This window comes from Nymphalis io, chromosome 2, assembly GCF_905147045.1.
Source record: "Nymphalis io chromosome 2, ilAglIoxx1.1, whole genome shotgun sequence".
Lineage (NCBI taxonomy): Eukaryota > Metazoa > Arthropoda > Insecta > Lepidoptera > Nymphalidae > Nymphalis > Nymphalis io.
The window spans coordinates 6723306-6747977 of record NC_065889.1 but is presented as its reverse complement, the minus strand read 5'-3'; the positions used below and the strand labels follow the sequence as shown (position 1 = coordinate 6747977).

Here is a 24672-nt window from a genome sequence, read left to right as displayed (position 1 = left end):
CTTATCTATGAAACTGATTTGAAAAATGTGACTTAAGCGCGCCAACGTAAATAGAATAAACTTAGTAATTGAATGATTCATCGCGGATATGACGTGTCAAATGTGATGTGACCCCTGAAATTATTTATCATCTTAAAGCGCGTCTTTATTATTTATTGGACATAAACAATGACACACCCATACTAATTGCATCGTTTTTGTTTCAGATATCAGACATCACCGACTTAGCATATCGAACAACAAAACCATTTTTATAGCAATATTTTTAACTTATACAGTTAAAATAATATTTTATAAATAAGAATGACATATCGTCTATATATTATATAGAAAAAGAATATTTTTATAAATTAATTTTAAGCACAAATGAGCTTATTAAGTATTAATAGAGAAAGACTATCGTCAAGAAGAATGGCGTTCCTAAGTATGAGAAGTAGTTTGAGATTATTATGGGCTGCGGCGACAACGCTGGTCTTCCTGACGCGGAGTAGCGCGGCACCGGCTTTCGGAGAAACTAATAAGGCTATGGTGAGTCCTTCTATTTGATCATTACGTAGTATCACTTGCCATTTCACACCTGCTTATATAATTTCGAAATATTTTCATCCATATGAAACACTTTTACCTTGATTAACAAATAAACAATTTAAGGTCGAGTTGGTACAAATAAAGTAATTGTTACTAAGAGGTTAGAATCACTAAAAAACTGTATTTTACTATAAACAAAACTGATTCCGAACTTTATGATATTTTAAAGGAATATTATAGTATACAATAGTCAATACATAAAAATATATCAATAGTCAAATATATCAATATATGTAATAGCTACAATAATATACGTATCAGTAATTAATAGGTATTACCTAATATTTTAATTAAGAAGGCCTATGATTAATGTTTTTGTAAGATCCGTTAAGTTAATGTCTATACTACATCATCCATAAATCGATTAAATCGAAATCGGAAATGATCTCGCTATGGATCGACAAATCTGAGTCATTCTTCTCAGAATCTTGCGCACTATACCTTCAAACTGTGTGAAGTGGAATCTGGCATTATTTATAGTAGCTCCTTGATAGTAACGTTCATTCATAACGAATATTATCCTAACAAGATAAAGATCTTAAACTCTACCACATAATAAACGTATGTGTTTCGTTTTAAAATCGGCTTCGTAATACATGACTCATGTTTAAACATATGAATGTTTATATCGCTTGTGTTGGTCATTATACTTTTTAAAAGTCTGCGTCATTAATAAGTAATGTTTTTTATTTAACTATTAATTCAGAAAAACCTTTATAATAAATTAAATAGTGTTATATTTGTTATTTATTTCAAAAAATTATATTAATTTTATATTGAATGTAAAAAATATTAAATATAATTTTATGTTTCTGAACCACAAAATAAAATTTAATAAAAAAATTGAATATAAAAGCACTTAAATGTACCTTTGAACGGGCATTTCCAAAAAATTTTACTTCGATTTTATTTACGTAAAATATGCTATATTAAATAGCTTAACAAAAACAATGACGTCATTGTATATGAAATAAATATTACCTGTCTCCGAGTAGCCTAGTTATCCGGAACAGATTACATAAAGTGGTTCCGCCGGTCATGGTGAGTCAAGTAGGAATGCCTATAGGGCTCAGAAGGAAATCGTGCTAAACAGTTTCTGAGAAATCGTACAATATGACTCACAATAACCAGTCTCGGGACTTGTTACACAAGTTCGAGGTCATAGGCAAGATAGAGTTAGGCTAGCGCTATGTTTATAAATATGAATCTGGTTATTTAGGTTCATATTTCGGCCACAATAAAAAATGCGATTTAATTGGAAAATTCTGCCTCATTTAACACACATATATATATATTTAATGAAGTCTTCAATAAAAATAATTCTTCGTTTTGATATATTCAGCTTTCATACTTACTCAAACATAAAAAAAATTTCAACTAAATCGGTCCAGTCAGTTTTGTGACATACACACGTACAGAAGAATTATATATATACAGATAACATTTTAAAATCAATGTAGCATTAATACATTTTTTATGACTTTAAACTTCATCGGCATTATTCTCCTATTAAATTATCTTCGTTTATGCGTTCATTCTGATGTTGAAGTTAATTTTTTTAATTCAAGAACTGTTGCGTTACGGAGAAACTATCGATTTAATCTTAAAGTAATATTCACAACAATGCCCTGAAATTCGATTTTGTAATTTTTTTTAGTCGAAGTTATAAAAAACAGTTTCCGTTTATTCGATCGAGGCTAACAGCTATAATGATTTTTCTTTATTTGAGAAATTTTCACTCAAATCTGATAAGCCAGCGATGTCAAGGTAAATCCGCGCTCTAATAACCCTTTTCATATTTTTATAAATATTATAATTTAATTGTAAGTAAGTACAATTTCAAAATAGACCGATTTATTTGTATAGTTAATAATCGTAAATAAATATTGGGAACCACAGGACCGATCAGAACTTTTGATGCATATGTCCCGAAGTGAAACTGATTTTATAAAAACTACGTATTGGTCTTTAGATTACTCTTAAAAATCTAAATGAAACCATTGAACATATTCAACAAAAATCACAAGTGGCGTCTATAATGAATTAAAAATGGCGGTTTGAAATAAGCGTATGTCTTTTTTTTTACAACGCTGCGCTGTTTTAGGGTTGAAGGAATCGCTTGTTCAAATTATTATAATTCGCATATTTATTATTTTATTAAAAAAATGCAATAAATGATTTAAAAGGATAGAATTTGGTTTAAAACATTCTTATTTATTGTTTATGCTATGTAAAATATACATTTATAATTTGTCAATGAAGTCGAAGTGAAATTAATTTGTCTATATTGCTTTGAAATTTATGTTGAGTAATTTTTGCGCTATAAGGAAAATGAGGAGTAAGAAGTGCGGGTAGTGCATTTAAATATATATTGTATGTAGGGTAGTTCAGTTAGCGTGTTGTTATTATTTATTAATGGTTGATTTATTGAAAAGTATCTGTTAAAACCTTTAATCGACGCGAGTGACGTCGGAACGTATACAGTAAAATGTGATTGAGTATGTAAGCAAATCTATACACAACCAAAGTACCTAATTACTATTATTATTGTCGTGCTTAGTAAGTATGAAAATTACTCAAAGGATGATTTTGTTTATTAACTGCCTTTAATTATAACAAATTACACGTCGTGATGTGGAAAAACCATTATATTTTATGAATGTAGTTTTTCCTGTTTAATGTAGAAGCTACTACTACTATATAAAAATATTTCCATTCCAGTCAAAAGTTTTCACATAACTGTTATAACAACTATCTAGACCAAAATACATTCGGATTGCTTGTCAATCTTTAAAGTATTGAATAGCTGGAACGGTTACTAGGATACCAGCGATGAAGAAGAACGTTTAATCGAATCACGAAATGTGTTGACTACAAACAATGTTATTTGCGGTAGAGATTTAGGCTTCAAATTTAATAGGTCGTTGTACTTTAAAGTCACGTGATTACTCACGTGCTTGTTGTTTTACCGCAAGCAAGGCATTTCCTGTCATTTTCAATAGGAACTGTTATGAATAACGTACCCTTTTATAGGGGGTCATTCTCCTATCAAATACCTGAGCGTAGAAACAATGGCCGCAAGATATTGCGAGGAACTAGTGTTGTTCTTTGTTTTTATCACGCTGGAATATGTACGATTAATGCGATATAAAAATTCGACGCATGTCCCTTCCAGCGTACATCTCTCGTAAAATTTCCTACGCCGTAGCATAGAACAATGAACTCTTTGAGACAGCACAGCGTATAAATGTCTTGCACTTACAATTTTTATGGGTGGAATGCGTAAACGTTAAAGTTTCCTCAATATAATAGATTTATCATTTGTACTGTCCATTGTCTTTTGTAGTTTTTAAAGCCTAACGATGAGCTTTTGGATTGTATACGCGATAAGCATACCTAACTGTAATCTAGTTGATGGTCACCTTTTTGTTATGCGCTCACGACACGGTCTCGGTATCTCGCGATCGCTCCGTACCCACCGCGCTGAGAGATAAACGAGCAAAAATATATTATTTAAAATACGTTATACCGCCAAAGAAGTTAGTTAAACCCTAGTCACGACTTTTGCTCCTGGGAAATTTATGCATACAAAATTTCGCAGAAATAAAGATAGGAGGTTTGATTAAATATCTTTTTCGTATTTGTATGTATATATTTTTAGAATTGCAAGCATGTTTAGACGGCTACTTGTTTATAACATTACAAACTGACCGACTTCAGAGTTTATAGTATCTAAAACTGAAAATTAGGCGTTCTCAATATAGGCGCCGTTATCCAGATCAGAGGACAATAGCTTCTAACAACGTACAAAAAGCGACCGGGTCACCTCGATGGTAGCAAAATTTAAACATTGTTCTTTAACAATATTTTCGTACGTGCTTTTGTAAATGATGATTCTTGATTTTCGCGAGACATGGCGCAGACGAAAATGACTCAGTATTTTTTGCGGTTTAAGGCAGTGCAGATTGATTAGTAGTGGCATATTAATATGAGGTTTGTGTTGGATTGTGGTGTCACAGTGCGCATGCTCGTCACGCACGCAGGAAGCACTCGACGACCTTCAACACGCGCCCCACGGCCACCGTCCTCTGATGATCACTTCTCATTGTTCGTATTGACGCTCTATCATTACTACAACTAGTCATTTTTATAGTAATTTCTGATGTAGTTTTCTCTACATGGCCATTGCCAATTGTTCAACTATAATGAGAGATACTTATAAAAAGCAACCTTTTATACTTTATAACTTTTTATAAACATTAGCTCGATCTAGTTATAAGCGGAATAAATAAGCGTAATATTTGGAAATATAATACTTCGATATATACATATATATTCAAGCGTTCATTGTTGTTAAAATTGTATAATTGTTTATAACACGTGTTGGCCAATTATGAAAAGTCACAGTTCGCTTACCCACGTGACAAAACATGAGTGTAACGGACAAAAGGCCACTCAAGCGGTAAAAAAAATCTATACTCTACGGCAAATGCTATTTTACACGCAACGCATTCTATTTTAATGTTTTGTCAATCGTCTCATAATTGTTAATAATTGCACCGTTAATTATATACCTACATTGCATGTGTCTTTCATGGGCAGACAAATCATCTAATGATATAGTCTAAGGTCTGAGAGGTATTTTATCAATTGAGTAAAATTATTTTACTTAACTTTTAATATCGAGACTAAGTTTCTTAATATTAAATAACATTAGTAATATTCCGTAAGATTGCATAATTATTTGATAATTAATGACACTACAATGTTACTTCACCTGTGCTATTCTGTACGAAATCACATGATCTAACTTATAAAAAAATTTAAAATCGACGTGTCACATAAATCGAAACACCATTTTGTATATTTTAATAATATAATTGTAATAATTGTTAATATCGCATTTCATGATCATGTTCTGCGGATATTTTCGAGTTTGTTCTTATAGAATAGTTCTACAGCCGCGGAATTGAATTATTAAGGAACTTTTAAACAATAGAACTTTAGGTAGAACGTTTATATTTCAATCAATATACTATTAAGTATTTTAAAAATTCTAACAACACCAAGAATCGTGTTTTGAAAATATTTGTGATTACAATGGATTATCTATAAAAATATCCTCGTTGTAATTTCCATAAACGAGCAATAAATATTAAAAAACTCGACGGCTCCATGTTAAATAGCTTATTTCTATTGCGTACGGCTTCTACTAGTAATTTGAAATCCCATAAGATTTATCCTTTGTTTACTTAATGTTACAAATGTCTGTAACACCTCATGTCTCTATAAATAACAACCATAAAGTAGTAATTATAAAGAATAATTTTGAAATTGGAATTTATAGATTCTATAATAATTAGATGGTATACATTAAAAATTGATGCAAACATCCTTTACAACTACAATTTAAAGGCTGTATGTAATGAATGTAATGTAATAAATGAATGATTTAATGATCTACATTACAAAAAATATATTTCCTACAAAAAATAACGAGTATATTTCTGTGATCTGTGTAGGCAAATCTATTTTTATTTTTTTTGTTTTTTAAATATATTTTAATTTAAATATCAATAATTATAATATTTAATAAAGACAGTGATACATTGTACCTACATAAATATAATATTTACTTCGAACAACACGAATTATTATATGTACAATGTAATGCACCTCAATTTAAAATCAACGTGCATATTCCTGACACATTTAATTGCTTATTAGACAATGACATAGTAAATTATCAAATAAATTACTTAAATGATCCAATTATGCCACGAATATTATAGATTCCACGAGTTCTGCGATGGCGTTGCGAAATCTCACTAATCTGTATTCTACGTGGTATTAAAATACACGTGCAAGTAATATACCAATACCACTTACCACTTAACATGAACACATACAAATAACATATTTTTTAACAATAATAGCAATTAATTTATGGAATCTTATTAACATTTAGTTAAATTGTTTTTGATGTATAAAACGTGGGCATATAAATAAATATTATCCATACATAATGCAGTTTTAATCTGTGGGATATTGAATTTATTCGGTACATCTGTTTTTTTTTTTAATATATTTGTATAGAAAATAGGTACTGACGTTAGCTAAGCAAATTGCTTGTCAAATATCGTAGAACAACAATTTTATTGTTTCTGATAAAAAAAATTATGTTTTTTATTGAAGTTGAATTTGAATATGGCTATTTCAATTAACCATAAATAGACTCATCTATGGAATGGCAAGTTATTAAAACATTACCATTTTAATTAAAGAATTTCGATGTTTAAAACGACTCAAAACAGGAGGAAGTATTTATAAGTTCTTGCACGTGTTGCACGTCCGCCAAAAAGCATATCAGCATTGCCTAGAACAGATGCATACTTCCTAGAACATGAGGTGGCAGCACCTTAATATTTAGTCGTTCCTTATATAGTATCGTTGCAACGGTAGCTATCAGCTGATAACGGGGGAATTCGATTGATCTTGAAATAATAGTATTATTGCACGATAGCATTACTATAATTAAAATAGACAGATTATACATTAATTTAATTATATATATTTTTCGTTTAAAAATCATATTATTGTTCCATTGTATTTTTTTTCTGTGTATGCATTCGTCAATAGCTTCACAATTTGACAAGTTATGGCTGTTTCCTTATTAATTAAAAAAATCTACTATTAAGGACGCTGTCTTCGATCTGTTTGAACAGAAGGATGTGCCCATATTTAATATAAAAACGTTAACTATTATAATTTACCATTGAAAGTCCACTTTTATATTTTATTATAAGTTATTTCATATTCAAAATTTAGGTAAATAGTTGTAGTGTGTTTGTGTGTTATATTGTGAACTGTGATTACTATGACAAAAATCCCGCATATAGAAATTTGTACTACTTATGTATAATCAGCGTGTAACTATTATATTATGTTATTTTACACGTGTTTAATGTAACACACCTCGCATAATATTTTTACAAATTATGTAAATAAGAAACGGTTTAGTATTTACGTCATATTTTTATTCAATTAGTGAGTTAATTACTAACCAGTTAGAAAAATTCTGATAGAAAACAGATAACTTATAAACAATAAAACTTATTATTAATCAAAAGGAAAACTGAATATACAAAGATAAATAGTTAAATATATATTCATAGATGTGCCAACTAATAGAAGCATAGTTTTTTTTAAATTAAATTACGCTTTTTGTGCAGTGATAAAAATATCTACTTTTTAAGTAGGCTGTCAATGTTTCTAGTGACATTTAAGAAATTTATTAGAATAAGTTGATTAAAAATGAAAAAAGTGTTCTTTATAATGTCTACATAGACATGTCCGTGAAAAAATACAATGACTGTATGATAAAATATGTTTGCCATGGTATCAATAGAGGCGCGTGATTAAGGTAAGCCGTGATTCAACGACTTACGCACTGTGCAAACAAAAGTGTACAGGTGGAAGTACTTCCTGCAACTTTATCCTTTTTGTTTTAAAGATATTACAAGAAATCAATAATTGCCAACAAATCCAGAACTGACTGATAAATAAAAAAAATATCGTTATTTTTATAATAATTAATTTGTACTTCCATCTCATCCCACCTCTATTTGAAAATTAAAAAAAAACTGGCCAACTAAATCGTAACTAAATATTTAAAAAAAATTAAATGACACAATGACAATTCGACTGAAAATATAGTTAATTAGAGTCTAAAATAAGTAAATTTTTATACGTGTTTTCTTGTGGAACAAAGACCTGTATACCGGTTTATTAATTTACATAAATTAAACATTTATAAGATAACCATCGCATACTTTTGTTGTATTACGTATTAAAACGTGATTGATCAGTCATGACTAATTTTAATATTAATAATTCTCATCAGTTCAAAAGGTCATATTTATACGCGTTTTTTTAGTAATGTTTCGTAAAATTTGTTCGGTAACAATATACCTTTCGGCTGACGTAGAAATAAAATTAATATAATTACTTACTACTATTTAAAATTAATATAATTACTCACCATTAAATGTCTTGGCAAAAGGCCTCTCTTGGAGAAGGGGGGGAGTTTTTTAAATAAACTTCAAACATTGGCTGCTTTATTGATTTTATATATGCCTACAACAAATATTTCTATTCATCAATTCAATATTATTAAACATAATAAAAATATGATATATTTTACAATATTTTTTAATAGTAAGTAACTAACTGCATATGTTTGCAATAAATAATGGACCAATTTTCCTGATAAGTATATAAATATTAATAAAATTTGTTTTTATAAAATAAACCTTTAAAGGTCGCCTGAATATATTACCATTAATTGATCTAATACACTTGAACCTCCGCTTAATTGTTTACTTGTATATATTAGCTGTTTATTTTTATAGACATACATTTAATCATATACTTTACCTTACTTTTAGTAATCCCTATAATATTATAAATGTGAAAGTATTTAAATTCGATTGGATTTTTGACTATCAAAGACACTCGAACAACTGGACGGCTTATAAAGAAATTTGCCATAGAAGACGATTACGTCATGGAAGGTTTTTTAATATAATTTATAGTTAGTTAGTAAAAAATTAAATGATTACATTTCAAATTCACGCCTAGCGAAGTGGGAATTGTTAACAACTAGTTTTATTGTATATTTCTATATACTTTTTGTTATTATTACAAATAAAACAAGAAAAATGTGAAATATCAATAAATAGAAATTAACATCTAATAAATATATAAGTTTGAAGAAGGTGCAAAAGCATTTTGCTTAAATACAAGAACGTCAGAGGCTGCGTCTGCGACCGTTACGAGGGCATACTGACCTCGATACGCTTGTGCCAAATTTTTGCCCCACCTTGACAGACACCTTCACATTATCCGCAAAGTTCGTGTTCGTATTATAATTACTTGTTACGGTTCTTTACTAATTACATACGGCCTCAGTTAAGAAGTTGTCACATATAATAAATAAATAAATCGCAGCTTATATACATTTTTAGAAGGAATTCGGTTATTCACTAGCGACTTCTATGGAATATCGATACGCATATTAAGTTAAGTTCTTGTAAACATCGTAATTTCGTATATACTCGTATAGACGGCAAAATATAAGCAGTTTTCAAAACAATCAATTTAAATTTACTTGTTCATTTGTTTTGTTAGATTTTTTGCCATATAATGTGACGTTTTATATTAAAAAATAAAGGTTAGGTAATATTCGAATGATTACGTCAATCATTTATTGTACATAGTGTATATTATTATTGTTTTGAATATATATTATTTTGAAGGCTACTTTGACGTTATCAAAACAAGTTAGGCAAAACATTTAAGTATTACTTTAATCTGCGATGCGAAGCGTTTAGATCTAAAAATAACTTCACACAAGAAAATGAGAATACAAATGTGTAATACAGGCACTGTTAAAACTTGTAACAATTTTAACAGTTATTCAAGTGCAGGACATGAATATTTGGAGAACAATGCACATGTCAACGCCCCTAGTATCGTCCAAAGTACACAACGCCCTGAAACCTTCGCCGTTTCTCTTTGTCATTGACAGTTATTTTAAGATTTGTTTTCTTTACATACTAATATGTTCTAGGTTATAATCATATAAGATTTATAATCTTTTTACATTATTATAATTAAGGTTAAAATTATAGAACTTGGTTTTTAAAATGAAATTGTTAAATTATACTTAAATTTATGAAATTACCAGTTTTGTCTAATAATATCAGAGACAATAAATGAATTATTTTTTTATAAATATAAGATTAAATGTAATTTTGAAATTTTAATTTCATTTTTAAAAATAAAATAGCGTATTCATACATATTCATTTAATATACGAATACAAGATTGTTTTGTCAGTATTTTCAAGGGTTATTTCAAGCAACTTGTAAGAATGAGACAAAGAACGTTGGTGCCAGACTGAATGCCCTATTGACATGCTGCGCACGCGCATTCAAGGACGGCATCGACTTGAACTTCCATCTCCTATAAGGAGCCGGTGTTAACGATCGGAAAATGACGCCCGCGGTTATGATTTTTGTAATGCAAAGATCTCTACAAATGTTGCTAAGGAAAAATTCAAATTAATTTTAAATATATATATAAAAAAAATACCTAGAGAACAATATAGAAACAATATATTAATTTAACTAGGATTTACATATATTTCATTTTTATAAATAAAATTAATACATAGATAAACAAAACTCAAATCATCTTATCTGCATTATTTATACGTGAAAGTAAATGTAAATACAGAAAGCACTAAGGCACCTAAAGATAAAATGACACAGGTTCAATGCAATTATTATGTATCAGAATTTATAAAGAAGAAAGGAACAGTTATTTAAGCAAGGAATTTTAGATAAATGACATATTCTTTATGCTTCATTATCTTTATCAAATTCGTCTTTAATAAACATGGGTGGGTGAGCTAACCTTGCGTTATGTACGATAGTGTTTGGTGACTGGCCAGATAGGAGTAAGCTGCAAAATCTAATGGCGACACCTCACTTGACGTGCTGTATACGCGTATCCTTATTAACATGATAATGTTTAGATAATTTTATTATATTTCCTTAATTTGCACAACATTACATTTTACATTCAAATAATACAAATACGTATTTCAGCTCACTTGTCAGTTTTCTGTCCACACACCAAAGGCAAATGTTTGTGTTGATTGTCTTGGTTGTCACAATTGCATTGAACTGTTACGATATTTTGGAGTTCTCGAGTTATTTGTGGGTTCTCTGTGTGGACCGCGTGCTTGCGAAAACACCTTATATTTTGTCAAACAAAGCGATAACGCTATGCAAACACGCTAATCCAAGTAAAATGTCGCTTTAATAATTGGATCTTACCTTCTTAGTAATTGTCGCCTTGGGTTAATTACATTTTTTTCACTTTTTTTTACAATCATATTGACTGACAGACTTTTTTGATACTATCGCCATTGATAAATGGCGCTATGTATAGTATTTACTTTTGATTTATTACTTTTTAGACTTAAATCTAACTATATATAAACTATATTATAAAAGCATTGTATCGTTTTGTAAATATTTGAAGACATTTCAAACGGCTATACTTGTTTTATATACATATTAAAATTTTCGAATAAAGTAGTTTTAGTGATATTACTCGAAAAGTATAGAATTTGATTAAGTTTATGACGTCTAAAAAAATTAATTACTTGTTAAATAGATACATTACGGGCTAAGTATAATGTATTAAATTTATTGAGCTCTTGATATCGACAGTGACGGTTAGTAGGTTAATCTAATGTTTATAATCTCGTAGCGTGAGGCTTAATCTTTTGTCATTCTATTGTTCCCGCTGTCGGAACATTTCTTGTCTCCATCGATAACTACATTTATTTTTCAAACCATGACAAAGTGGTTGCATAATATACATTTAATATTATAAAGATTGCGTCGACAGCTTAGTGACAAACTTATATGGCAGCAGGTCTTGAAGTCGCGGGCTCAAATAATCGGTTCAATAAAGTTAAAATATTTACGTTACATGGAGTTACGAAAACAGCAGTGTTTTATACTACCATGTCTGAAATCACACGTAAAGCCTGGCCGTATCAGCCTATAAGAGGGCATAGAGAGTACTGTGTATTTGCGCACCTACTTCTCCATTCCTGTACTCATGACTTGACTTTGAGATTGGGTACTTTTTTAGATATTTAATCACGAAAAACTTATTGCAATATGCAGGAAAACTAACTAGCGAACATATATTATATTTTGAATTTTCTCTATTACTGAATTGAGTGTTATTCGCTTACTAAAACTTTCTTCATACTATCAAATAAATACCTTATATTTCATTAATGAGTAATCCTACTCAACACATATTCTACCGCCAAACAGCAATAAACAAGCATATAATTATATAAACAGCATGGTTGTGGCCCAAATGGAGAATGAATGAATGGTCAGTGTAAATAATATAAAAATATCTTAAAAAAAAAAAATTTAAAAATAAAAATGCATGTTCCAAATTACTGGAGCACGCGGTAGTACGGTCATTCATTAACATTAGTCATATGTAGGCATTATTCATCGTTATTCTGTTATGTGATTATGTAGTACGGGTTCCGTAATTAAAGAAAATTCCGCCATGAATATATTATTATTATTTTCCATAGTGAGCTATTAACACAAGGCTAGGAAGATTTATTTAAAAAGCAAATCAAGTACAATGTTTTTCTAAGCAATTGCAACTAGTAATTAATCATAGGTAATATAATTTTATTATAAATTTCTTTATTATATTACGTTTTATTGGTAGCTTATGTTATTTAATCACTTAATATTTCGCTTAGCGCACCATCACTAATACCCATCATCATGACAAAGGTCCATATCCAATTTTGGATGCGGCAGTCTGATTATGATATGAACTTCCAGATGTATTTGGCGCAATATGGTTACCTCAATCCGTCTGTGCGGAATCCTTCCAGCGGTCACATTATGGACGAGAGTTCATGGAGACGAGCTATATCGGAGTTCCAAAGCTTTGCTGGACTGAACAATACTGGTACGTAAACAATTCTTACATTATTGTACATCTAAGCTGTTTTGGTTTTGATCGAAAATAAAAACATTTATGAATATGATTCCTGTTGAAAACTGTTGTTTACTGATGGTAGAGCTTTGTGCAAGCTCGTCTGGGTAGGTACCACCTACTCATCAGATATTCTACCGCAAACCAGCAGTACTTGGTATTGTTGGGTGCCGGATTGAAGGGTGAGTGAGCCAGTGTTATAACAGGCACAAGGGACATAACATCTTAGTTCCCAAGGTTGGTGGCGCATTGGTGATGTAAGCGATGGTTAACATTTCTTACAATGCCAATGTCTATGGGCGTTGGTGACCACTTACCGTCAGGTGGCCCATTAGCTATTCCGCCTTCCTATTCTATAAAAAAAAGATAATAAAAGTTTCTTTGATTTTATTGAAATTAAATTGAGATATGTACGAAATAATCATAATATTTATGTTAATATTATAAAGGTGAAGAGTTTTTTTTAATTTGTATTAATTCTCTAATCACAAAATTTGCCAATTCTCCCTTGAAAAAATATTTTTCTGCTAAATAGTTCATTTATTCAGAAAGGTTATCCTACAAATATTATAAGCACGAATGTTTATGAAGATATATTGATCTTTCTTACTCCTTCACATGAAATCTACTGAACGAATTTGATGATTTTTGGAGTAGATAAGTCTAAATCCCTCACACACGGATGAAGTCGCGGGTGGAAGCTAGTAGACTATTATATCTCGTGGTAACCCATGTGAGTAGAACAGTAACGCTTAACTCGGATGAAAATGTGCTGAGAAGGTAGTTATTTGTAACTTTTTACGTTGCCAAATTGCGATCATTGTGAACGTTACCGCATATAATGGAGCAAAATGCATGATTTGTATGCGTGACAGTGCATTTGTTGAATTGCTGGTTGACGTAATTAACCCAATGGTAACCCATGTCTGAGCACTATGACCTTGTCGCTTCGTGAACTTTGTTCGACACAAATTGTAATGTTAAATAATACAACGTCATTGAAATAACACGCTTAATCTATTGAGCAGACCAGTAAGGATCTTTAAAAAAGAACATTATTTAATAGTTACCAAAATATGTTTGAACACTTCTAAGATGATTTACACGTATGTAAAATCGTATATGTTTATTATATTTGCGTAGATTGATTAGATAAAATACTCGTGAGAAAAAAAATTGATGTGCACATTTATGTGTATATCATTTTAGATCTCGCTGTCACGTGTAACAAACGACATTGTCAATGCAATTATAGTCTGCCAAATCATTGTTGGCATCCAGCTATTCAAATACCATACCATTACGTGGGTTGAACTTGAATCTTCATTACAACGTACGTGATTTGACACGAAAAGTAGTTTATTGGTCTCTCTACACGGGGCAGTTATTATGTAACCAAATAACGAAGTATACACACATAAATTATTCATTTAGGATCCTTGCGCCAGTTCCTAAACAGTGATAAAGTATAAAATATTCGTGGTATTACTGTTATACATAATAACTGGAAAACGAATATTACTTTGCCATACAAAAATGTTGTACTACTTACTTTGAAATAATTTGCTTTGAACATATGAGATTGATTTAAATTGCAATCTAAGTAGAATTAATGACTTCTCGAAATAAATGATTTGGTAAATGTAATATTTGTAAAGGATTATTTAATTTTTAATATCACGCTAGTTGAATATTTTTATTTTATTCAAATTTTGTTCACAGTATTTTTCCTCTCAACGATGTGTCGATTACGTGATTATTTTATTCAACAGTCCATCCTAATTTTCCGGATAACGTTACCTGTACGAACTGTATAATTTGGCCTGTCTTATAGATAAATTTCAATTATTACTATAGTACGCTCAAACCATTGTTCCTGATTGTTCACGTTTTCCGCTTGCAGTTTTTGTTACTTTTATTGTGTAATTACTTCCTTGACATCTGTTAAGTATATATAAAGGTGTATTTACCTAATAAGACATCCATTTTATTTAAATATTACCAGGTTTAAGACACCTTCAAGCATTCATATCATCGTTTAGTTGTAATTAAGAACGAACACTGATGATCTGTGTATATTTTCTGGTAATCAATTTTAACATTGAATACATATAGGTTTATATTTAGTCGTGTACGATAAAGTTATTCTATTCCAATAGAATTTCGACTGAACCGCAACGGGCTCGTTGTTTTAGTAGAAAAGGAAAACGGTTAAACGGCAAAGATTAAGTTTTAATTTGATTGCGATAAAGTGACAATTTGTTAGTAGAATTTATCCTCAGATAAGAGTAGTAGCTTGGTCCATTGTATAACTTGCCAATAAAATCAAAGATCGCAGGCTCGAATCCGCTTAAACTACATTGAGTTTTCAGCTGGCTATGTAGAATAATATTCTGCCCCATGCCACTGTGCACTGGAGTAGCGTGGTGGAATAAGCTCTAAGCCTTCTTCATAATGAGACACATACAACCTACGTTTTATTTAATTATAAATATGTTTTATTTTCCAGGTGAACTCGATGAAGAAACAAAAAAATTAATGTCATTGCCAAGGTGTGGAGTAAAAGATAAAGTGGGCTTTGGGGAAAGTCGTGCCAAGAGATACGCGTTGCAAGGTGAATACTTACTTCATACAAAACATAAACTACATCATTAACATAATCGTATGTAGTGATTTATGTATGAATAAAAAAATAGATAATAAGGTTTACATTACGCGCTTAGCGTTCACGGAAAATACTGTGAGGAAATCGAGTTTTCTCAGAAGAAATAATTAGATCGTGTTCACATGCCAACTTATGTATATATGTATAAGTTCCTTTGATAGTTATTGTACTTTGAATAAAAATATATAAATTATTTAATATGATAGTCACAGCATGTAAATTTCTTACATTGAAACGTAGGATTCTTTTCCAGAATACACAAATAAATGAATATAAACACTAATTATTGAAAACTATAAATGAATGATTCCGGCCTTTAACCACAATACAATTTATTATGCAATTAATTGTTTTTTTTTGTTTTATGATTTGTATATGCTCTAAAACTATTCAATTGATTTGTAATAAGGTTCGAGGTGGCGTGTAAAGAACCTGACGTACAAGATCTCGAAATACCCGTCTCGTCTCAACCGTGCTGAAGTTGACGCTGAACTTGCAAAAGCCTTCTCCGTTTGGTCCGACTACACAGACCTTACATTCACACAAAAACGCTCTGGACAAGTTCATATTGAAATCAGGTATTTTTTGTACTACTTATTTCAAACATTTATTTACATCAATACTTTAATAAGCATATATATAACAAAATGAAATAGCTACTCTACAAATCAGGCGTTAGTGGCAAGAATTCTAGCAACATATTCCTATTGAAACACAATTTCGATTCTATGAGCGTAAAAGTAGAATTTTTCGACTTTTAGTTAGCACGTTTAGTTATCTTCAAAATTAATAATACAGTTTAGTTGTATTTTTTGTTTAACAATATTAGCTTAGAATATTATTAAGAACTTTTCTTTTCGTAAATTAATATTGAAAATTGTTATAAGATCATTCGCACAGTATATATAATACTTTGAACTTCAATTTGACGCGATTGAAGATTTGGAAACCGTTAATAATTTTTACGAAATTATAATATAAACCAAACTTCGAACGTGTTACAATAAATTTCAAATGGGAAGTTAGCAATACATCTATTATAAATAACCATGTCAAACCGTAAACGTATCATTTGTTAAATATCTGACATGGCTGATAACAATGACAGCCTTTAAAATATCCAATCCTGTTGAATCCAATGAGCGATTTCGTCACACAATGGTAATCTGAATTGCGTTACCAAATCGCCGCTAACTGCTTTTATAATGTTTGAAAATATTTTAATGGTGGTAACACATATTCATCTGTTATTCTACCACTGTACAGTACTTTTTTTACTGTTTTCGTTTATTTTTATATTTAAACTGTTATGATAAGCAGAAGGTATAGTACTTTATAATAACATTGGCAAATAGGCAAGTACCTGCCTTCTTATTTGAATGCCATAGAAAATAATAAAATTAAAATATAATAAAAAATTAAATCAGGACAGCCTCTAGAGATGGGCTTAGGATTCCCTTTAGGTAATCTCACCTTTTTTCGTAAAAAAATCAACATACACCAATTATTTTTAATTCGGCTTGATAATATCTATATATGTATTCCATACAATATATTTGTCTACAAAAGGTTCGAAAAAGGCGAGCACGGTGACGGTGACCCCTTTGACGGTCCCGGTGGTACCCTTGCCCACGCCTACTTCCCGGTAAGTTGCCACAGATACACACTCAAATAAAGTCATTGCATAGGCTTCTAATCTCACAATCGATTCGGTTCCCGCTTATGATAAATATTTTATAAAGGATTCAGTCGTATGTCATGGTTTGTATGTTTTAGTATATCTATACTAAAAATACGAAATATATATATAAATAAGGTATATTATTGTATTTATTTAAAACAATTAATATAATCTGTATATTATAGTCACCCGATAATCATTTATATCTTATTGTATTTGTTTTGTATTGGCGTCATATAATGTCATTGTGATTCGACATTTATAACAATAATTACAACAACTTGTGTAAAAAGGAATAAATTATTTATTTCCATAGCAGCGTAATGCAAACATTAGAATAGAGCGTGAAGACAATTTAATGGACAATGGAGTATTTACGTTAAATAAAGTCGGATGTGACATATTGTTCAGGAGAAAGTACGTTTCTATATAAATGTTATTTTATAACAAAGTAAAACAAATTTTTAATTTTACATATATTATAAACTAGTAACAGGCCGTGGCTGCGCTAATTATGAATACAATTTTATATTTATTTTATTGCAACAGGTCTATGGTGGAGATGCTCACTTCGACGATGCAGAAGTGTGGTCAATTAGTTCCAGAAGGGGAACTAACCTTTTCCAAGTAAGAGTCGATTATATTTAGAAGAGTCACTTTCAACTAATAACTTTTGGATACGTTGATTTTAAAGGTCAATTTTTGTATTTTTCTATAAGGTTAAGTTATAAGCAATCCTATATTAATTATCACGTTAAGTTGAAACTTGTGCACTTGCATTTGCAGTTACATGATGGTGTCTGGCATTCTATCTCCCTAAAATGGATACAACTTCCGCGGATTAAATAGTTTTTAGTAAAAATATAACTCAAATTAAATTTTAATTTATTTTCAGGTAGCAGCTCATGAGTTTGGTCATTCTCTCGGTCTATCTCACAGTGACGTGCGCTCAGCTTTGATGGCGCCCTTCTATCGTGGATTTGATCCCGCCTTCCAGCTTGACCAGGATGACATACAAGGAATACAGGTAAAGATTACAAAGTACAAGTCAAAATATTGTGATGACTAGAAATTTACTTTAGAATAGGAGAATAACTTTGTTTTCCATTCAATATCGTATAGCTATTATCTCTTAAAAGAATTAGTCTCTATTTACTTTTCTTATTTAATTATAATTATATATTCAAGACTATAATATTTTTTCAGGCACTTTACGGACATAAGACACAAATCGATATTGGTGGTGGTGCTGTACCAAACCCATCAATTCCACGAATCACCACACCCCAACCATCTGCAGAGGACCCCGCTCTATGCGCAGATCCTAACATCGACACCATATTTAACTCTGCTGAAGGATCTACATTTGTTTTCAAAGGTACGAATCAAATATTAAAACAAATTATTTAAATATTCTAAGAAATTATAAATAAGATACTTATAATTCCGCTGCACGTATTACTATTTTTTATTATATAATACCTATACCAAATACATACATCAATAGTTACTTTAAAAATATAAAAATATTTTTATGCTATAGAAGAGTACGCAAAAACTTAGTAGCTAGTTTTATTAAAATTATATTATTTATAAAGTTTCCAAAAATTATTGCTTCTATACATTTCGGTGGCTAGCTAGGGGTAGTAAATAATAATTCTGGTCACCAGGCGAGCATTACTGGCGGCTGACGGAGAGCGGCGTAGCGGCGGGATACCCGCGTCTCATAGCACGCGCTTGGCCCGGCCTGCCTGGCAACATTGACGCTGCGTTCACATATAAGAACGGAAAAACCTACTTCTTCAAGGGATCCAAGTACTGGAGGTACAATGGCCAAAAGATGGACGGAGAGTACCCAAAAGATATTAGTGAAGGTAAGAGTTTGAAATTCCTTTTGTGAAGGTTTTAACGGGTATCTTACAATTAATGCAAGAACTCAAAATATTTACCGAATTGGCTCTCAAGGAGTCATTCTATGGCTTACATTAATATATTTATTAATGAACTGTTTTAGGTTTTACCGGTATTCCTGATAACTTGGACGCAGCGCTTGTATGGTCAGGCAATGGCAAAATTTACTTCTATAAGGGTTCCAAGTTCTGGAGGTTCGACCCAGCTCAACGTCCTCCAGTCAAATCAACCTACCCTAAGCCTTTGTCAAACTGGGAGGGTATCCCAGATAACATAGATGCAGCACTACAATACACTAATGGGTACACATATTTCTTCAAAGGTGGATCCTATTGGCGGTTCAATGACAGAACTTTCAGTGTAAGTGTGACCCGTATTTATTGTGTTCATTGAGAAGATAAGAATTAAAAAAAATCTTTCTATAATAATTGATTACTTAAAAATATTTATACAATTGATCAAACAGCAATGAAATATTTTTTAAAAAACAAACTATTCCATTGCTTTTAATAATTTCCATATAATACCGCCATTTTAAAATGGTTAAATAGTTTTTAATTTTTTAAGTTTATTTGGATACTGTAGAAGTTATTAAGGAAGGTGATGAGACGAATAATATTCGTATAATGTAAAAGATCTCGTAAAATAGAAAAAATATAAAATTTTCAATATTATGAACCAGGTGGACACTGACAATCCTTCGTTCCCGCGGTCCACCGCGTACTGGTGGCTAGGCTGTAGCAGCGCGCCGCGAGGCACCGTCGGAGGTAACGCGCGACTCTCCGCGCCTCCACCTTCTGAGGAGGACGATGTTGGCGACATACAATTCGACGCAGGTAGGTTCGGGCACCCAGCCGAGGGGAACTTCGTGATTCGAGGGGATATGGGTGGCTCTTGATCTGACACAAGAAGACCGGGAAACTGGATTGGTTGAAGAAACTCATTGGACTTTGACTGAAAACAAATGACTGTTGGTTGGTATGGATGTTGACGATGATACCTCAGACTTTAAATCGTGATTGAAAAGTTAATTATAGATGAATTAAGGACGTAAAGAAAATTTTCAATCAAATTAAATTAAAATTATATTTTACCGTATCATATTATACATTGTGTTTTTTTTTTGTTAGTGTTACAAGTCGACTAAAAAAAATGGGCCATTTGATGATAAGTAGACACCAACGCCCTTAGACATTGGCGCTGTAAGAAATATTAATCAACATTTACATCGCCAATGCGCCACGAACTAAGATGTTACGACTCTGTCTGTAGTTACATTAGCTCATTCATCTTCAAACCGGAACACAACAATAACAAGTATTGTTGTTTCACGTTAGAATATGTGATGAGTGAAAGGCTTGCACAAAGCCCTACCACCAAGTTAAAAAGTGTTAAGCATGATTAAAGACTTTTCTACTACTGAAGACTCGTAGGACTTGTTGGGTTAATATTTAAACTGAAATTAACAAATTACGTAACTAATTGACTACACGACGCTACTTGAACTCGACTATTTCAAAAGCTACCTTTTTAATTAAAATTATTACAAAAAATATATTTGAAAATCAGATTTATATCAGTGACTATGAATTTTACCGTCTTCCACTGTATAATGTTGTTTATGGCAGCTTTTGTGTTTGTTGTATATGTTTTTGTTTTAAAGTTACTATTCTTGTATCTACTTTCTCAAGATGTATGTTAAAATACTGTATTAGAATAGTTACTATGTTTTTTTTTTCTTTGTAATTTTAGGATCTTTCAATTTTACCTTTCTTGATTATTTTGATACTTCTGTGTAAATTATTTGTTTGTACCTTTATATAATCTACTTTCTAACTACATCGTACAATCTAAAATTAACTTTATGAACTCAACAAAACTCAAAACTAATACCTGGATGTGCTAACCTTAATGTTTTTAACTTTAAAAATACTAACATTTTCTCGTTGCCAATCTAAACTAATCTGCTTAATATTTTCATAAAATTAACAAAATGATGCTTTGAATTAAGCTAACGTTAAAAGCTTAAAGCTTTGCTGAACGCAGTGGTTGACGGTGGATGGTCAATGAGAAGACAACGGCTTCTGGGCGCCTGAACCTACGTATTGTGATGTATTGAAATGTTATGTGCATAGTATCTAAGGGATTGATTACATATCCTAATATTAAAATTAATATTAATTTTACAATGCCATATGTTCAATACATTAAGACACAACACACATATTTTTAACTAAAAATATTTTAAAACAGTTTTGTTGATAAAACAATATAATCATAGCAATTTATTTGCACTTAGTACACCCAGCAAATCTAGTTTTGTGTGTATCTTAAACAAGTATTTATATAAACACTTTAATCGACGTTTTGGTGGAAGGTGCGTATACCGCTACATTTAATTTTTAATTACACAAGTGTTTTTTTCCATCAACTCAGAAATCCTTGTTTGGATACGTCACGCATTTGTTTACATGTTAAAAGTAATATTTATTAAATGCACATTATAATTGTATTTGTTTTATGTCTCAGTCACCGTTAAAACTTAACACTAAGTGTTAAACCGTGGTGGTCGGGACGTTCACATTACGACGTGTGTGTTTGTCTTTGTCTTCTAGGTGTAAAATCATCCGCTCCCAGGTCATTCTTCTGGTTCAGGAAATAGCCTCGGTGGAGAGTTCCCGAACATTTGTACATAGACAAATAACATAAAGAACAAAGACTAAATTAGTAAAATAGGGGATTATATGAATACCAGTGAGATTATAGACATAAGCGGTGATTTTAGTACCGGCGAGTTTCTCACGCGCTGCCTGTACGTTTTACTTTATATCACATTTGCATGATGGTTTTAATTTGCAATGCTTGCTAGTTGGTGATAGATGGCGCATTTATGATTGCATGCTGCTTTAGTTTCATAATTTATCAATCATTCTAATCAGATTTCTGATTTTTTATATCTGTTACTCTCTTTTTGATTCATTTAAATTTATGTCTGTTTCACCTTTTCTCTAACTTACATTTTTTATATGTAAGTACACTTTGATATAGTTAAGGGACATAATGAAATAGTATACTGTAAAAATAAAATTATATTGTAATGTACGACAAGGTATGATTTTTTTTCCTATATTACTATAATATTCAATTATAAAAATAATTCATTTACTCAATTGTGTTTGTTTACAGTACAATATAATTTCGATCGAGTTGTTTTATATGGTTTGTGAAATATTGTAATTGGTACTAACTTAGACACATCTTAAAACTTAAATGTCACCAAAGTAGAAGAGATTTGTTGTGAAGGAGGTAGAGGGTAAAGGCACTAGCTACATTTGAGTAACAAGGAAACCGTTTTTTTAAATTTAGATTTTGAAAGAGTAAAAACCATGACTTATAATTGTGATCACATACATACGTACCATTGACAACTTATCCTTGTTAGTTTGAACAGTTGCTAGCTGTCCCATCTATAGAAAACGTGGTCTCAAATCCATAAGCGCGGTCAATTACCTATCTTCCCAATTATACCGAAACATGGTTTTACGTAACGGCAGTGACCTTAACTGGTGTTCTACGAGACTGAGTCTTAGTACTCTCCCTTCCTCGATCTGGTGAAGCTGTCAATACCAACACAACACTAATACAGGTAGATTCACAAGTAAAAACCTTTCCTCATATTAGGTAGATTATATCTGCATTTATTAACTGAATTAACATGAGTAAAAAAAACGTAGTTAAGACATTTTTTTATCATCGTTTAGAGTGTGACTAACATCCCTTTAGGTGTACGATGACTCACGGATACCGTTGTATTAGTGTACCGTGGTTGAGAGGCCTATTTGTTTTTTTATTAATCGTAGAGTTGACATTATAACTGACGTGGTTTGTAATATATGCATGGACGATTAGAGAGTATATATACATAAATATATACAGTAGAGTAGTTGCACTCCCGGGTATCGGTAATTTTAAAAAAATATATTTCTTGCTAAACGCAAGTTCATTTTTCAGTGATCAGCGTTCAGTCAGGCGGAGCTAGACTGTAGTAATGACTCGGGGCTCCGATATATTAGGAGGGCACGAAACGTCCTCCGCCGCGTCATCACTCACCCGCATCGTAGGTTACAATTCATTTCTTTTGCTTTACCGCGAGATTCGTACTCGTTAAGAGATAACGGATTTCGCGGTCTGTGTGGATTGCATCTTTTTTCACCATCATCACTCCATTTGTGTTTATCGAGTTCGTGGCATGTTATAGAATAAAGCACTAAACTCTCGCTTGCACTCTGGAATAGCCGCCGAGTCCTTAATGTAGCTCTTTGCGCTGGCGTTGCACAGATTCTGGGGAGCCGACGGGTGGCAGCGGCGCGGCGCCCTCATGGCGCTCCTCAGGCGTGCTACTGGCGGCGGTGCTGACCCTGCTGAATCTGACATACGCGCGCATTTAGCGCCTCCACCGCGTCTCCACTGTGATCGTGCGTTGTATGCCTGTTCGCGTTCGGTATATTGTGTATAGCGAGCGCCCTGCTGTGATTAAAGCGTCCTTTTATACTGTTGCGAGAACGATAATTTAATTCGAAGTCATAGTTTTTATACTTAATATAAATAGATGATGTAAGTTCGAGTGTGATATTGACGTAAGCGATGATTTTTGTAATAAAATATTTAATGATATAACGACTTTTATTTAAATGTCCATATAAATTCGGGGGAAATGAGAGACATGGTTGTATTTTAATCGGTTTATTTAACGTTTTCTGTTTCTCCAATAATTCCTCTTAAGTTAGTAATTACAAGTTTATATGACAATATTTTTTGTTTTTATTTCATTTTCATAAACGTATTTTTTTAATAAACATCTCCACAATTCATCATAACACGGTCGTGCGACCTACTGTCTCAATCGTTCTAACTCTTAGGAAAATGCAAATAATATTAAACTTCAAAATCTGTCTACGATTATTCGAACATTATTAATCTTAGTTCGAGTGCTGAACGACGTCTACACGAGCGGAGTGGGCGCAGAGCGGGCGCGGTGAGTGTAGGCCGAGAACGGCGCGTTGAGCGTCGCCACCGCCCGCGACCGCCCGGTGCCAACTCTGTCCCTCCGCGCTTATATCACTTAGAAGGCGAAACATAAGAGTTTACGTAACATTAGTACACGATCACTACTCGAGAAATATCTACGACACATCCTAGATCATAT

At 31.6% G+C, this 24672-nt stretch overlaps 1 protein-coding gene across 9 annotated transcripts; it reads left to right on the top strand.

Moving 5' to 3' along the window:
* Positions 1-206: 206 nt before the first annotated feature.
* Positions 207-24143, top strand: LOC126775635 (matrix metalloproteinase-14). Of its 9 annotated transcripts, XR_007669901.1 has the most exons (14): positions 207-528; positions 13053-13182; positions 15719-15823; positions 16284-16452; positions 17444-17519; positions 18105-18182; positions 18451-18582; positions 18762-18933; positions 19226-19429; positions 19570-19826; positions 20149-20302; positions 22082-22278; positions 23478-23583; positions 23805-24143. XR_007669901.1 is itself a non-coding variant. In XM_050497717.1 (12 exons), exons 1-12 carry the CDS (start codon positions 367-369, stop codon positions 23912-23914), a joined length of 1680 nt encoding a protein of 559 aa, XP_050353674.1. In that variant the 5' UTR covers positions 207-366; the 3' UTR covers positions 23915-24143. The 9 variants fall into 9 exon arrangements, 3 of the variants coding, with proteins under 3 accessions (XP_050353674.1, XP_050353658.1, XP_050353683.1); XR_007669905.1 differs by lacking the exon at positions 23478-23583 and having other exon boundaries at positions 20149-20233; XR_007669904.1 differs by having other exon boundaries at positions 20149-20233; positions 23478-24143.
* The last annotated feature ends 529 nt before the right edge of the window (positions 24144-24672 follow it).

Bases quoted from the DNA above. Each gene is read 5' to 3' on its own strand.
- LOC126775635 (XM_050497701.1), top strand. From the start codon at position 367: ATGAGCTTATTAAGTATTAATAGAGAAAGACTATCGTCAAGAAGAATG. The intron at 19,827-20,148 runs GTAAGTGTGACC...ATTATGAACCAG, and splicing joins TCAATGACAGAACTTTCAGT to GTGGACACTGACAATCCTTC. The intron at 20,303-23,804 runs GTAGGTTCGGGC...GGCGTTGCACAG, and splicing joins CGACATACAATTCGACGCAG to ATTCTGGGGAGCCGACGGGT.